At 38.1% G+C, this 17,921-nt stretch overlaps 1 protein-coding gene across 5 annotated transcripts in view; it reads right to left on the bottom strand.

Annotated features, from left to right (window-relative positions):
- TRIM37 (tripartite motif containing 37) overlaps positions 1 to 17,921 on the bottom strand; it is a 135,160-nt gene that overhangs the window by 12,539 nt on the left and 104,700 nt on the right. For all 5 annotated transcript variants that reach the window (XM_027625303.2, XM_027625301.2, XM_027625299.1 and 2 more), the window contains 4 exons: positions 14,524 to 14,652; positions 13,978 to 14,167; positions 12,132 to 12,250; positions 158 to 268 (listed from right to left, as the gene is read on the bottom strand). In XM_027625303.2, the coding sequence (XP_027481104.1) occupies positions 158 to 268; positions 12,132 to 12,250; positions 13,978 to 14,167; positions 14,524 to 14,652 (549 nt within the window). The remainder of the gene's footprint in view (positions 1 to 157; positions 269 to 12,131; positions 12,251 to 13,977; positions 14,168 to 14,523; positions 14,653 to 17,921) is intronic.

Below are 17,921 nucleotides of genomic sequence, written 5' to 3'. Positions count from 1 at the left end.
CTGACCAGCCGGGGTACTTATTGCTATTCACTGTATCGTTTACCCCACAGAATATTGTCTCTCAAATGACAATAATTAAGAAAGAAAAAGCAGCAGCAGCTGCAGCAGCAGAAGAAACATTTCATTAATCTCTGTAAAAGGACACCAGGTGCTGCACCTTCATCTGGGGGCTGCGCCATGAAAGAGTCATCGAATCCTCCCATGCTGGCGTGCTCTTCCTGCTCCTCGTTCTCAGTGTCACATTCAATATCGCTGTCACTACTCATTCCTGGCAGGAAAGAAGGGGAGAACGTGTTTCTGGCGAGAAACCACTGCAAGTGAAAGGAAAAGGAAGTCTCCTCATCTACTAAATGGAGACTCCTAGTGAATTTTACACTGGATGCTGAGACAATGTAAGACACCAAACAAATGACAGATAAAGAAGTAACCACACAGGGCTCCTGGGTGGCTCAGTCATTAAGCCTCTGCCTTCAGCTCAGGTCACGATCCCAGGGTCTTGGGATGGAGTCCCGCATCGGGCTCCCTGCTCCGCGGGAAGCCTGATTCTCCCTCTCCCACTCCCCCTGCTTGTGTTCCTGCTCTTGCTATCTGTCAAATAAATAAATAAAATCTTAAAAAAAAAAAAGTAACCACACAAACCTCAGTTCTCTTTAGTTATTTACAGCAGTGGTTTTATTTTTGTTCTCAAAGATTAAAACTGCCCTTTCTACAGTATCTGCAAGTAGTAATTTGAGACCAGTATTAATTTCATTACACTGAGAATATTTTTTCCAAAGCAAATAGTTTTTTCTAGAGACTTTTAATCCTTATTTAATATAAATGTAATCGTTTCTAGCCTAAAACATATACAGACACATTTATACTTACATGTACATGTGTGTATAAAAAATTCCATTAATTCTAGCAATAAATGAGGTACTATCCCATTTGGGCCTCTAATTTTGTTTTTATGTGTATCAGCTGATTTTTATTTATTTTTTAAAGATTTTATTTATTTGACAGAGAGAGACACAGCGAGAGAGGGAACACAAGCAGGGGAAGTGGGAGAGGGAGAAGCAGGCTTCCCGCAGAGCAGGGAGCCCAACGCGGGGCTCCATCCCAGGACCCTGGGATCCTGACCTGAGCTGAAGGCAGACGCTTAACGACTGAGCCACCCAGGTGCCCCCTCGGTTGATTTTTAAAAGAAAAAATCTACAGAAAATGCTTCTGTTTCAATAGACAGTGATCAAGAAAATCTGAAAATCTTTCTGCTACAAACCCTTATAAATGCTAGAGAAAATATGAAACTTAAAATATTTAATGAACAGCCACATTAAAGGAAAGAAGGGAAATACACAGGTGCCAAAACAAATGAAGGAAAACTAATGGGTCAGATGCTACCATAGCCCTGAAGAATTTGATGTGACCATCAAATTGGATATGACCATTTGATGTTAACGTTCCCTTGGATCCACCAATGAAAGGGAGTTGAGTGACTAAAGGTTCACTCCCTGCATAAAGCTAACATTTTTGTTGAAGAGACAGACTAGAAAAAGTCTGCCTACTAAATACAGTCTCTTGTCTGTTTCTGCTGGGCTCAGCTCATCTCAGAATTCAAACTAAGGCCTGTGTGACTAATTTAGGTTTGGGACTGAAAGTTGAGGTTCAAATCTCAGGAAATTAACATAAAAATTGGTCAGGAGCTAGTGTCATTTAAATAAAGCAAATGTAAAATCTCTGGAGGGAGGGTTCTAGGTAAGATGGAATAAGCACATTCCATCCCATCTTTCCCACTGAACAAAGCTATAAAACCTGGATATAATGCAAGGGGGGTGCGGGGATGGGTTAGCCTGGTGATGGGTATTAAAGAGGGAACGTACTGAATGGAGCACTGGGTGTTATACGCAAACAATTAATCATGGAACGCTACATCAAAAACTAATGATGTAATGTATGGTGATTAACATAATAAAATAAAAGAATGCATGAAGCGGCTATTTTCTTTAAATGTCTTTTTTTTTTTTTAAAGATTTTATTTATCTGACAGAGAGAGACACAGCGAGAGGGAACACAAGCAGGGGGAGTGGGAGAGGGAGAAGCAGGCTTCCCGCGGAGCAGGGAGCCCTACACGGGGCTCAATCCCAGGACCCCGGGATCATAACCCAAGGCGAAGGCAGACGCTTAATGACTGAGCCACCCAGGTGCCCCTTTAAATGTCTTTTTAAAAGATTTATTTATTTGAGAGAGAGACAGGAAGAGAGAGAGCACGCACACGCACTCCCAAGGTGGGGGGGGGGGGGCAGGGGGAGGGAATCCTCAAGCAGGCTCCACGAGGGGCCTGATCTCACGACCTGGGTATCATGACCTGAGCTGAAATGAAGAGTCGGACGCTCAACCAACAGAGCCATCCAGGTGCCCCATGAAGCAGTTATTTAAGGACTCTGAAAAGTAAATAGGAACAGGCATATTGATGTAGACCAGAACTTGAAGTACCACCAAACTGGCAGATTTAAATAAAACTCAGAGTCTCATAATATCATATTAAAAATATTCAGGATACAATCCCAAATTACTTCAGCATATGAAGACCCAGGAAAAGACAATCAACAGACATCAATCAGTGAACACTCTTGAAGCATTAAAAACAACCAAAAAACAAAACAAAAAAACACTTCTCTGAAGGGAAGCTTCCACAATCCTTATGATAACTCATAAGAATTATCATGGGAGGAGAGGGGAAGAAAAGATTTTTTTTTAGGGATGGGGTAGGTGGGACAGAAAAAGAATCTCAGAAAGGTATGTTCCAATCAAAATTTATAAAACAAACAAGGTAGATAATCCACCTGAAATAAGATTCAAGCAGATATACAAATAGGATAATACCATGAATTTTTCATAAACTGATAATGGCCTGTTTAACGTGAAAAAGGGAAGGATAAATTTTTTTAAATTACTACACAAAAAAATAAAAAAAAAACTACAAAGACTTTCCAGAAATGAAAGATACAGTCATTAAAATTTAAATATTAATAGATGGATTTAAGCAAGGTTGAAAAAGAGGTCAGCAAATTTAAAGACAGAACCAAGGAAATTAAAGAGAATATTAAAAAAAATAGGAGCTGAAAATCATAAAAAAGTGGTTAAAATATAAGGGAATAAATGGTAATAGTTCCAACTGTGTCAAACAGACTGCCACAGAGATAGCAAAAATAACAAAGGAGAGATAATACATTAAGAGAAAATGGCTGAGGGGCGCCTGGGTGGCTCAGTTGTTAAGCGTCTGCCTTCGGCTCAGGTCATGGTCCCAGGGTCCTGGGATCGAGTCCCACATCGGGCTCCCTGCTCCGTGGGAAGCCTGCTTCTCCCTCTCCCACTACCCCTACTTGTGTTCCCTCTCTCGCTGTGTCTCTGTCAAATAAATAAATAAAACTCTTAAAAAAAAAGAGAGAGAGAAAATGGCTGAGAATTTTCCAGAATTAATGAAACACATTCTGAATTGAATGAAAATAAAAATACAACATATCAAAATTTGGAGGATATGGCTATAGCAGTGCTTAAAAGGAAATTTATTAAAAGGTTACATAGAAAAGTAAAAGGTCTCAATGATCCAAGCATCTACATTAAGAAACTAGAAAAAAGAGCAAATAAACTCAAAGCAAATAAAGGAAGTAAATAAAGAATAAATAAAGTTAACAGGAGGATGCCTGGGTGGCTCAGTTGGTTAAGCGACTGCCTTCAGCTCAGTTCATGATCCTGGAGTCCCAGAATCGAGTCCCCACATCGGGCTCCCTGCTCAGCAGGGAGTCTGCTTCTCCCTCGGACCCTCCCCCCTCTCATGCTATCTCATTCTCTCAAATAAATAAATAAAATCTTTAAAAAAAATTAACAGGAAAACAACACAAAAAGAAATCAGTGACACAAAAAGGCAGTTCTTTAAAAAGATCAACAAAATTGAAAAGCTTCTAGGCAGACGAAGGAATAAGGGAGCAAAATTACTAATATCAGGAATGAAAGAGGTGACATCACAACAGATTCTACAGACATTAAAATGATAATAAGGGAACAGTATAAACAACTTGATGCTCATGAAATCAAGAACATAGATGAGATGAACAAATTCTTTGATAGATAAAAACTACCAAAGGTCACTCAGGTAAAAACAGACAATGTGAATAGGTATTTTAACTACTAAAGAAATAGAACTTAAAAGAACTTAAAACAAAGAAAATGTTAGTCCCAGATGGCTTAATGGGTGAATTCCTCCCCTTCTGTTTTCAAGAAGAGTTTGTGTAGTATGACTTCTCCCTTAAATATTTAGAAGACATAGGCTGGATGTATGGACATTTCTGAAATCTTGTTCAGCAAAGAAAAAAAACACTTTATTGCTGTAAAAAACCAAGTGTGATAGTTTACAGAGACAAAACCAGCTACTTCCATGAGGCACCACCTCCGCCTTGTGGCCCTTCATGGAACTGTTGCTAAAAATCCTAAAACCCACTTGAATTGAAATCCAGGCACAGGCACTAGTGCTTCTGAAATTCTGACAGATTCACATACAGAGAAATGGAATTCTCTGGATTCTCAGGAATTCCTAAAATCTTAAGTTATTCTTTAAATTCATTTTCATACTCTTTACTCATTACAGATTTTTTTTTTAAGATTTTATTTATTGACAGGGAGAGACAGTGAGAGAGGGAACACAAGCAGGGGGAGTGGGAGAGGGAGAAACAGGCTTCCTGCGGAGCAGGGAGCCTGATGCGGGGCTCGATCCCAGGACCCTGGGATCATGACCTGAGCCGAAGGCAGACGCTTAACGACTGAGCCACCCAGGTGCCCCTCATTACAGATCTTTAAAAAGTTAATTTATAATATTTAAAAGAACTGTAGCCTACATTGAATATTCATTTTTTTATCTAATACACTGAATATTCAAATACTAGAAAATGCTGTGAACATTGAGTAGAGTAGTATTCAAATAATGTAACATTTAGAACTCTTAGCAAGGTTTATATCACTACATACAATCACACGTTGAAAATGCTAATTTAAGAATTATTTTGCTTCCCAAACTTCCTATTTCTTGGAATGCCACTCGTAGGATTCCTGTGAAGTGTAGTATAAACTCATTTATATAGTAGCAGACAGGGCCACAAAAACACACTTAGGGAGGTTCCCTAGCTTTGTGAATGTAATGAGAAAGAAAAATTAGTCTCCTCACATCTAGCTTTACTGCTGGCCTACTGAGTCAACAGGTCCTTCACAACCCATTGCCTTCAATAAGTGAGAGGGAGTAAATACACATAAGGTCAAATACCTGAAATCAAACTAGCTGATGTCAATCCACAGACCACAAGCTATTTCCTGTGCTTTGCCCCATATATTGCAATGTCTCCCCACTAATACCTAAAGCAAACTAGTGATATTTTACCAACTCTCAGCAGTCTGAATATTAGACCTTTCTTAATCTCACCAGGTATCAATAGGTTTTCATATAACTGGCTGTCACTGATAGTAATTACAAGATACCATTAAATGTAAGATGCCACAGAGATGTTAATGTGGAAAACAAAATCTGCATCTTACAGTAAAAGTTGAAGTAGAATATTACTATATCAGTCATCTACCACATTTTTTGAGCATCCACTATATACATCCACTATATACTAGGACTATTTAGTACAGTACTTATTTCCAATGCCCTTATTCATGGGTGCTCAGATTTCAGATGCTGGGAAATACATGAACCACTTGGTGCAGCAGACTCTACTACTTCACTTGCCTCGCTTCTGCTAATATGGAACCTCACTACTGTTCAACTATCTCCCCTCTTCCATGTGGCCAAGTGGAATGAGTCAAAGAGGGGAACCAAAAGTTTAGACTTTGCCAAGTTTCCTTTTTTGGCCAGTGATTAAGAGATATAAGAGGATGTTAGGAAGTTGTTAAGGTATTCTGACAAAGGTTTTCCTTGTTGATAGAGATATATAGAATGAAATAATCCTCCTGTATCCCCAGAATTTTACTCTGACTCTATATGAAGTTTGAAGTTGCAGCAACCATCTTGCCATCCTGAGTGAGGCTAAGCCACTGAGAATGGCAGTGTGAAAGATGGGGGAAAAAATGAGTTCTTGAGGACATTAAACAGCTGTTTTCCAACCCTGAAACTGCCCTACCACAGCTGAGACTTCATGTTAATACAAGAGAGTAAATTTTTTTTGCTTAAGCCAGCTGACTGGAGTTTTTGTAACTTATATTAGAATCTTTTTTTTTTCTTTGGGGGGGGTGGAGGGAGAGAGAGAATCTTAAGAAGGCTCCACACTCAGCGTGGACTCTGATGCAGGGCTCAGTCTCATGCCCTGAGATCACAACCTGAGCCAAAACCAAGAGTCAGATGCATAACTGCACCACCCAGGTGCCCCTGCCGCCCCTTCTACTAAAATCTCTTAACCGGTATCCCCAAAAGGGATCAGTTATGGCATAGCATCAGACTTTGTATTCCTCTTTTAGTTAGGTTGCCATTAAGATGTGTAACAGGCATACCATGGCTTTTCCCTGGGATGGGTTTATTGATATCCTTGACTTGAAAGGAGATCTGTGCTACTTCAATAGGAACTCAATCAGAGCATACTCCCCAGCTGTAGAATGAGCAAGGAAGACCCTGGTCTACTTCAAGAGTTCTGCAGGGAGGGTATCAACTGGCGGCAGCAGCAGCAGGGGTGGGGGTAGTGTCAAGCTTTTCAGTATCAGGCCGTTAAACACAAGATTAATACAAAGTTGTCCCATATGGTCCCACTTAGAAAGGAAAAAGGCCTGCTGATGGCTGACATGTCTAAGAAGTCATACTTCATCGATGCACAAAAACATTTAAGAAACCACCTTAGTAGTCCCAAATTCCCTCCAAGTAATACAAACAATGCCTTAAAGTTTCTTCAGACAGATGTGACAGAGACAGACAGAATTACCTATAGTCATCTGACACAGAAAATTTTCTCTTAGGAATTCTGCTTAAATAAAGAGCCTTGTGTTTCCTAACCATGGATACAAGACAAACCCACTCAACTTGCTACCAAGGCTTACTGGTGTGAAAAATAAAGGTTTCTTGAGAATTGCTTCCTGCTGATGACAGAATAATAATACCACATCTTTGAGGAAGGCCCCACTCTCCTCTCACAAAGTAGATTCCAAAAGGCTCAAAGCTCCTACTGTCACCCACTACATTCCCTTCTTCCAGCCTTACCAGTTAGTCACCTCCTCACTGCCTATCCTGGGACCTGAATGGTAAACAAGCTGTTGACATACCAACAAACCACAAGGGTGTACTTCTGTGGCATTGTTGATTTGCATGTTTACAGCAAGTTTTCTTACTCAGTTCTAGGTTCTTTGTATCATATCGCTCCTTATATAAAAAATGTCTTACTGGGTCCCACTGACCACGTAGCTCTAAACCTCAGTTTCAAGGATTTGAAAGTGCATGGTAGATGCTAAATGTTGCCAGCAAATTCTAGTTTATGATAGGCTGTCAACGATTAGCTCTAAATAAGAAACGAAACTGATGTCAAAAACTTCCAGGGTTCTGGGTGCTAAGATAATGTGCATTTATGAGTTGAAGGCTGCAATTAAGTCAAGTCATGTTCTCACCAACAGTGATTTAACGTGCTTCGTGCCAGTTTTCCTGCCCCTAAAGTTCCACATCCCCTTTCCCCACTCCAAATCCCGGCTCCACAGAACAGATCCCATTCAAAGGACAAAGTCCAAATTTTATTTATTTTTTACTTCTCAAATAATTAAAAAAAAATTTTTTTAATATTTCTTTTTTTAAGATTTTATTTATTTATTTGACAGAGAGAGAGCACAAGTAGGCAGAGCAGCAGGCAGAGGCAGAGGGAGAAGCAGGCTCCCCGCTGAGCAGGGGGCCCAATGCGGGGCTCGATCCCAGGACCCTGGGATCATGACCCGAGCCAAAGGCAGCCTCTTAACCAACTGAGCCACCCAGGCGCCCCTAAAAAAATTTTTTTTTATTAACCTATAATGTATTATTTGTTTCAGGGGTACAGATCTGTGATTCATCAGTCTTACACAATTCACAGCGCTCACCATAGCACATACCCTCCCCAATGTCTATCACCCAGCCACCCCATCCCTCCCACCCCCCACCACTCCAGCAACCCTCAGTTTGTTTCCTGAGATTAAGAGTCTCTTATGGTTTGTCTCCCTCTCCAGTTTCGTCTTGTTTCATTTTTCCCTCCCTTCCCCTATGATCCTCTGTCTTGTTTTTCAAATTCCTCATATCAGGGAGATCATATGATACTTGTCTTTCTCTAACTGACTTATTTCGCTTAGCATAATACCCTCTAGTTCCATCCACATCGTTGCAAATGGCAAGATTCATTTTTTGATGGCTGCATAATATTCCATTATGTATATATACGACAACTTCTTTATCCATTCATTTGTCAGTGGACATCTAGACCATTTCCACAGTTTGGCTATTGTGGACATTGCTGCTATAAACATTAGGGTGCATGTACCCCTTCAGATCACTACATTTGTATCTTTGGGGTAAATACCCAGTAGTGCAATTGCTGGGTCATAGGGTAGCTCTATTTTCAACTTTTTGAGGAACCTCCATACTGTTTTCCAGAGTGGCTGCACCAGCTTGCATTCCCACCAACAGTGTAGGAGGGTTCCCCTTTCTCCACATCCCCGCCAACATCTGTCGTTTCCTGACTTGTTAATTTTAGCCATTCTGACGGGTGTGAGGTGGTATCTCACTGAGGTTTTGTTTTTTTTTTTAAGATTTATCCATTTATTTTGAGAGAGAGAGAGAGTACATGAAAGGGGTGGAGGTTAGAGGGAGAAGCAGGCTCCTCGCCCAGCAGGGAGCCCGATGCGGGACTCGATCCCAGGACTCCAGGATCACGACCTGAGCCGAAGGCAGTCGCCTAACTGACTGAGCCACCCAGGCGCCCTCATTGAGATTTTGATTTGCATTTCCCTGATGCCGAGTGATGTTAAACACTTTTTCATGTGTCTGTTGGCCATTTGGATGTCTTCTTTGCAGAAATGTCTGTATGTGTCTTCTGCCTATTTCTTGATTGGATTATTTGTTCTTTGGATGTTGAGTTTAACAAGTTCTTTATAGATTTTGGATACTAGCCCTTTGTCTGATATGTCATTTGCAAATATCTTCTCCCATTGTGTCCGTTGTCTTTTGGTTTTGTGGACTGTTTCTTTTGCTGTGCAAAAGCTTTTTATCTTCATGAAATCCCAAGAATTCATTTTTGCCCTTGCTTCCCTTGCCTTTGGCGATGTTTCTAGGAAGAAGTTGCTGCGGCTGAGGTCGAAGAGGTTGCTGCTTGTGTTCTCCTTTAGGATGTTGATGGACTCCTGTCTCACATTGAGGTCTTTCAACAACTTGGAGTCTATTTTTGTGTGTGGTGTAAGGAAATGATCCAGTTTCATTCTTCTGCATGTGGCTGTCCAATTTTCCCAACACCATTTGTTGAAGAGACTGTCTTTATTCCGTTGGACATTCTTTCCTGCTTTGTCGAAGATTAGTTGACCACAGAGTTGAGGGTCCATTTCTGGGCTCTCTATTCTGTTCCATTGATCTATGTGTCTGTTTTTGTGCCAGTACCATGACAAAGTCCAAATTTTAGCTAGGACATACAATGTAACTCTTCATGATCTGTCCTCTTTCCACTCTGGCCTCATCTTTCACTGATTTTCACCTGGCTAATTTGTACTCATCCCTTAGGATGATCTTTCTAAGGGTGAACCAGGTTAGTAAAGATGATAGTTAAGAGCACTGCCTCTGGGTTCAAATTCCAGCCCTTTCATTTACTAACTCTGTGATTTTGGGTAAGATTTACAACCGTAGGCTTTAGTCTACTCACGTTATAGGTGAGATAATCAAGATAATAAAGTCACTACCATGTAAAGCTATATTGAGAAAACAAGATAAATCTGGGAAAGTCTTTAGCAGTCTCTAATATATACTGAGGACTTAGTAAATATTATTTTTATTATTCCATACCTGTTCTCTGAGCTCCCTACACACCTTATCACAGCACCCATGCTATTAAATGGTCTGACACCTGACTGATGGTTTTCAGTTGCTCCCCCTGCATCCTTTTCCACACACCCCTCCAACTACCTCCACACTACTCCAACCTCCACACTACCACCAACACATATATCCACCAACATACCTGAGAATGACACCTGGTACCCATTTGAAACTGTGATCTACTCTGGCATGTGATTCTTAAGAAGGAGTGGTCATCCCTGGTTGAGTCACTCAACTCAACCAGTGGTTCTCAACTGGGGATGATTTTGCCTCCCAAGGAACATTTTTGGTTATTGTAACTCAGAGGAGGTACTGTTGGCACCTAGTAGTTAAAAGCCAAGGATGCTGCTAAACATCCTACAATGTACAGGGCAGCCCTCTACAACAAAGAATCATCTGGCCCAAAATGTCAGTGGGTGTCAAGTTAAAGAAAACCTGAATTAAATAGCAAGTTCAAGAATTACTTCTTCCCCAGCATCAAATGCAATGACAGGCTAAAATTTAGAAGCATTTCATAAATGTTGCATGAAGAAAAGGGGCTGTAATTCCAGCACATGCTATAAACATTTATAATCAATATATATCAATATATATAAATACATTGAAACTAGCTAATCTCTACAGGTCCTTTCTTTAAAGATTTTTAATTGAAATATTTATATCTTAATGTTTTAACAATCAACACTTCACTTTAAAAACCCTTTTCATTTAACCTCTTCTACTGAAGTAATGCTGGCTGCCACAGGAGCATCAACCTAGAGGGGAGTGTTTAGTATCCTTTAACTGAAAAACCTAAAAAATGCCACCACCACACACACTCTCACAGGGCAGCCAGAGGTAAATGGTGGCACCTGCATATATGCTTTGAGCTACAATCCATCAATCATTAAAATTCAAATGAGTGCAGAGGTAGAAGGTGGCAGTGATTCAGAAAAATGGGAAAAAAATTTCAATGCCAAATATCATTAATAAAGTTGACATCCTTTTCTAACATATATAGGACACAACAATGGCAAAACACAGCCTTATTTAAAAACACTTTCTGGGGCACCTGAGTGACTCAGTCAGTTAAGCATCTGACTTGATTTCGGCTCAGGTCATGATCTCAGGGTCCTGATATCAAGCCCTTGTCAGGTTCTGCACTTAGCGCAGAGTCGGCATGTCTCTCTCCCTCTCCTCCCCCGCCCCCCTCCCATGCATGCTCTCTCTCAAATAAATAAATAATAAAATCTTAAAAGAAAACAAAAAAATACCCCAAATACCTCTGCTACTCAAAATTACAAAATGTCTCCTATGCTTTTAGATAAAATAATGACAAAACTGGAAGAACACATAGAAGAAGACTGAAAATGTAACTGAGAATGAACTGCCAGAGTTGAAGTCAGTTACCATAAAGGATTTTTTTAAATGGCTAAAGTATGGAATAATTCTATATGAGCAAAGCAATTTACAAATACTAATAAAGACTGACTTTAGGGCGCCTGGGTGGCCAGTCAGTTAAGCGTCTAACTTCAGCTCAGGTTCCTGGGATTGAGTCCTGCTTTGGGCTCCTGGCTCAGCAGGGAGTCTGCTTGTCCTTCTCCCTCTGCCCGTCCCCATCCCAATCTTCACCGCCCTGCCCCACTCATGCTCTGTCTCTCAAATAAATAAATAAAATCTTAATAAAAAAAAAAGACTGACCTTAAAAGACAAAAGTACTTAACACTTAATATTATAATTAGTTGTTTTTGTGCATGCCTTCCCCCTAAGCCTGTGAACATATCTAATCTCACCTTTGCATACCTAGCAAATTCAATGCCTATCATTGCATTTACTGAATGAACAGATGAACTATCTGTAGATTCCCCCACCCCTCTGTAAACCTCTCTTCTAAGTAAGACATGTCCTTTTATGTAGTCAATTATCCACTTTGCCTTCCTCTGTGCTCAATGTCCGAGTAAATCAAACTCAGTGGCACAATAAATGCAGTATTCAGATCAAGCATGTTGGATGGTAATGTCTCAGTAACTTAACTACTCCCCAACACCAACACACAAAAAATCATTTTTCCCACCTCCCACCAAATTATGACTTTATCATTCCATACCTTCCTCAGGGGCAGCTGAAGCTCCTTCAGGTAGTATAGGTTGTAATTCCCCAGTTTCAGAATTATTTTCCAAATCAGTCATTTGCATTCCTTCCAGACGACCTCCTTTAGAATTAGCCCTCAAAGGAGAGAAAACAACCTGATATTTTTGTATAACTAGTCAGTGATATAATATGTATTTTCTTCTTGTCCTGAAACTGAGCATGAAACCAAGTAGGGTATATGGCACTGGTGTTAAATATAAATTTCAAGTATTGTTTTTTTAAAAATTCACTATAAGACCCACAATAAAAGGTTAGAAAATGATGGACTGTATCAATGGCAATATCCTGGTTGTGATATTGTACCAGTTTTGCAAAATGTCATCATTAGGGGAAACTGGGTAAGGTGCATAGGATCTCTTTGTATTATTTCTTAGAACTGCATGTGAACATATAATTATCTCAATAAAATTCTGATTAAAAGACAAAAATAGAAGTCCTAAATAATATGTTCTCATTGATATGGAAAGACCTCAGATATATTACTGAGAAAATAGGGTGTATGTTTTGTATTAAAAAAGCTATATAGTCACAGTTGCTTAAATATGCATAAAAACTGAGAAGACACGGCATATATAAAAAATTAAAAATAGCAGGGATGTGTGTGGGCAGCGAGCTGGAAAACTAAGCAGATGGGAGACAAAGACGGGGAAATTTTCACTTAATATTCTTTTTACTTCTATTTTTGAACCACTTATTATTAAAATTTTTGCTTACAAACTACTTTAAATCAGGCAAGGAAAAAAAGACATAACACCACATAAGTCAGGCTAGCAATACAGTTAATTGTAAAATGAGGGTTATAGCTAAGAGCTGCAGATACTTACAGAGGATTTTACAGTGTAGAAAAAAAGTCTATGTTCATATACATTTAACTGTTATGACTAAAGGCAGACATAAATATCTCCATAACAAAATATAAAAGCTAGTTGTAACTTCAACCTGAAAGGAATATGTATAAAATCAGGGTAGGTAAGGAAGGACAAGACAATCCTGATGATTGTAACACCTTTCCACTGCTTAAACTGGACCTAAAACAGAAAACTAAATCATACCAGCTGTTCTTTTACATTTGTAATTATCCAGACCTTAAAGCTATTTAAATTAAGTAAACTTAAGGGATGTTAATCTCTCTCTAAATTTAATTCAAAGTTTTTTTTCAAAGTCTCCAAGGTAGAACTATTCCATTGTTTAAACTTAGGAATGTAATATCTATAAAATAGATAAGCAGATGGTATTAATGGCTCATCTAGCACATTCACACATATATTCCAGAATCACTCTATCTTTTTAATGGATGGAAGTTTAATTGACATGGCTGGGATCTGAGTTTATGTTTCCTGGGCGAGAGATAAAGGTCACAATATATCCTTTTGAGAAATTCCAACTCTCAGTTTTGAAGACATTTTCATAAGAGAAGAGAAAATAGGTGAGATAAAAGTACAAAAGCAGTGTTAAAATAAAATTGCCAGAAGTGCTCTGTTACGTACAAAACATTTGTAAAAGACCTATGACATAATACGGCCCAACACATATGTCTTTGAAAAGTGTGGAGGAGACAGAAAGGAAAAAAAAAAGCTGACACATACATCAAAAACTCACAAGACAGAATTCACAGAAGGTTACACACTTCACTGCAAATGATCTCTAACATAACTGAATGTCTGACACTATCTCATTTCACTCCATTAAGAAAAAAAGGTCTCTGATACTTTATAGTTAGATTTTAATATAACAAACTTTGTCTACTAAAAAATTAACAAAGTAGAAATTTATTCATTATGATGTAGACCAAAATAACCTACCCCAAGGTGACGATCTTCCTCCTTTTCTCAACAGCAGGTAAACCATTGAAAACTGCAACCACAACAGCATCCGAATCCAAAGCTTGACACTGCCGGTCTTCAGATTTTGGCAAAATATCACTGATAGTGCCATGTGTTAAGGCTCGGGGAGAACTGTGCTTGCTCCCAGAATGAGAGCTTCCTGGGGAGCCTAAAGAAAAGAAAGGGGATACTCAGAAAGAAGGCAAACAAAAGCTCTCTAGTCTCCACTTTAGAATATCTCACTACATAAACACTTTTAAACTTCAGGAAAACTCAAAACCAATTAAAAAATATATCCCAGTTTTTTGATGCCAAGTATTTAAAATTAAAGAATCCAGAATATGCAGTCTAATGGCTGCATTTTCTTACAGATGGGTGTGTTCTCTTGTGAGATCAAGGAACTTTCAAATCAAGTTTCAGCACGTCAGTGCCTTTAAAGATCTAAATCTATGTACACCATTAAGATCAGTTTTAAATAACAAACATCTACCCACTGAAAATATATTCTAAACTCTCCAAATTTACCTTCAGATAGAGTTTGACAGTCTCCCTTTGAACGGCTATTTTCCCCAGAGTCTATTGCTCTTCGAAGTGACAGACTACCTGCCACACTGGATCGAGCTGGCTTGGGTGAATTACTCTTCTTATTTGTGGCTGCAAAGATATTTAAAAATATTTCTGAGTAAGATAAAATAGCACAAAACTCACTACATAGGCAGTGAGAGGAAGGCTAATCTTATGGAATGTATTCTATCTACTGTGTCCAAAAAACCCAGGACACTCTGGTCCCAAATGGCTTATTTGGGGTCTTATGCAAAAAGTATTCCTACTTTGCTACTTGTGGACGAGAGTCAAAAAACAAAAAAAAAAAACAAAAAACAAAAAAAAACACAAAACCAGAAAAATATTAGTAAACTCCAGAAGAAAAATCCTACCAGATATGAACTCCAATCTCAATACCAAAGTATTAAGAACAAAAATAAAACCCCCCAAAACACTTGAAAATTGTAAATTATTGGATTAACAAGAAAATCAATTAGAAATAAATCACAAATAAAATACACAAGATGTTTGTGGCTCAAACAATAATTAGGAAAAGAAAATGTATAGCCTTATAATGAATTAGAAAAAAATGAAACTAAGTGGCCTACTATGCACAGACTCGAGGAGCTAGAAAAAGAATAAAAATAAAAAGAAAGCAGAAGACAGACATTTAAAGGTAATAAACAGGATCAGCAAGGTAGCAGGACACAAGACCAAGAACTGATTATCTTTTTATAGACCAGCAAAGCACAATTCAAGAATGCAATTAAGTAACAATTCCATTTACCTTAGCATCAAATAGAATAAAATATTTAAGAAAAAATTTAATAAATATAATACTTGCACACTGAAAACTATCACACACTGCTGAAAGATAATAAAGATGGAAATTTTTTAATATTTGCAATAAATGCTTAATGAAAAAATACAGTGTTCACTGATCAGAAGACTTAATATTGTTAACATGGCAATACACCCAAAATTGATCTACAAATTCAACACAATCCCTATAAAAATTCCAACTGTTTTTTAAAATTTTATTTTTAATTTTTTTTTAAAGAGAGAGAAAAGGGAGGGGCAGAGAGAGTAGGCAAGAGAGACTCTCCAGCAGACTCCCAGCTGAATGAGTGAGGAGCCCGATGTGGGGCTCAATTCCACAACCCTGAGATCACGACCTGAGCCAAAATCAAGAGTTGGACGCTTAACCGAGCCATCCAGGAGCCCCAGCTGTCTTACTTTTTAACTGCAGAAATTGATAAGCTGATTCTAAAATTCATATGAAAAGATCCAGAATACCCAAAAACATCTTGAATGGAAGACTCACACTTCCGATTTCAAAAACTTACTGTAAAACCATACTAACCAAGACTGGTGGTATACTGGTGTAAGACAAAAATATTGACCAATGGAACAGAACTGAGAGTCTGAAATAAACCATTTATGGTCAATTAATTTTTGATAATGAGTCCAGGACAATTCAATGGACAAAGGGAAAAAAGAGATGGACAATAACAAGTGTTGGCAAGGATATGGAGAAACTGGAACCCTCAACTGGGTTCTAATTAGGAATTGGATGGGAATGTAAAATGGCACAGCTGCATTGGAAACAGTTATGGCAGTGCCTCAAGAAGTTCCCCTATAACCCAGCAATTCCACTTCTAAGCATATACCCAAGATAAATAAAAACATATGTCCACATAGAATCATGTACATGAATATTCACAGCAGCATTATTCATAATAGCCAAAAGGTGGAAAAACACTACATGATGCCCATCAAATGATGAGCAGGTAAACAGAACATGGTACACATATACAATGAAGTTATGATTCAGCCATAAAAAGTAATGAAATAATACATGCTACAACATGGATGACCATTGGAAATGTTATGCTAAGTGAAAGAAGCCAGACACAGAGGCCCATATTGTATGATTCTATTTATATGAAAAGTCCAGAAGAAGTAAAACCATATAGAGAAACTAGACTAGAGGTTACCAGGAGCTACCGGGAGCGAAAAATGGAGAGTGATTGTTCACACGTCTGGAGTTTTGGGGAGAGGGTGATGAAAATGTTGTAGACAGTGTTCTAGATAATGGTGATCATTACATGACTTTGTGAATATATTAAAAACTGCTGAATTGTACACTTGACGAAAAAGATGTGAGAAAAAATTGCAGTGGAAAAATTGGTCTTAATGTATCTATAAATTATAATATGGTCCTTAACCATATTCTGTTAATAGACTATTAAATTAAAATAGAAACAAAGGTAGAATTTAATGTAATAAAAAGACAGATGCTGGAGTGGAGGGGGTGGGAGGGATGGGGTGGCTGGGTGATAAGACATTGGGAAGGGTATGTACTATGGTGAGCGCTGTGACCTGTGTTAAGACTGATGAATCACAGACCTGTACCCCTGAAACAAATACATTATATGTTAATAAAAAAAAATGGTAGAAGAGAGTAAATGAAAATATATTTAAGAACTAGTCTTTGAAGAGACAAATAAAATGGACAAGTTTCCAGCAAGTCAAATCAAAGGACAAAATAAGAAAACACATATAAGCAAAATAAGAGAAAAAGTTTAACAGCCCATATTCAGAGGACTTTTTAAAATTTAAGAGACCAGAATAAGTGGCTTTATACCAATAAATTTAAATATTTAACAAAATGAGTAATTTTTAAGGAAAATTAATTACAGAAACTGGCTTAAGGAGGAGAAATATGAGACCAATAAACACACTGAAGTTAAGCAGGTTGTTAAAGTTCTGTCCCTGAAAGAACTAACTGGTTTTATGAACGAGTTTCATTAACTTTTGAAGAGCAGATAAGCTGTTAAAATAATTTCATAGTATAGAAAAAGACAAAAGCTTCTGAATTTATTCCATAAGGCTGGCATAAAACTGGAATTCATATGGGTTAAGGATAATTTAACAAAAATACAACTCGATTTTACTTATGACTACAATAGTCAAGAATTCTAAGTAAAATATTAGCAAACTGAATATGGCAGTATATTTAAAAAAATTATAAATTATCAAAAGCAAATAGGATTCATTCTACTATTTCAAGAATGGTCATAATTAGATTAATTAGATAAAGAATGTAATTCTTTAAAGTTAAAATAATCGAACAAAACAATATGATCATTTTGACATAAGCCAAAAAAGCATAATTCTATACAACTTCTTGAGAAACAACAACCTCTTAGTAAGTGGAAAAAGAGGTAGTTTGGTGCAATGGTGAAAGCCATAGGCTCTGTGGTTCAAGTTCTTGGCTCTGCCAATTACCACTGTGAAACTCTGAGAATGCTGTTTAATGCCCTGTGCCTCCATTTATCTATCTGTAAATTGGGGATAAAAATAACTTGCCTCAGAGT

This window comes from Zalophus californianus, chromosome 16, assembly GCF_009762305.2.
Source record: "Zalophus californianus isolate mZalCal1 chromosome 16, mZalCal1.pri.v2, whole genome shotgun sequence".
In the NCBI taxonomy this organism is placed as follows: domain Eukaryota; kingdom Metazoa; phylum Chordata; class Mammalia; order Carnivora; family Otariidae; genus Zalophus; species Zalophus californianus.
Note: the sequence above shows the minus strand (reverse complement) of the source record. Positions and strands in the feature narration are given on the sequence as shown.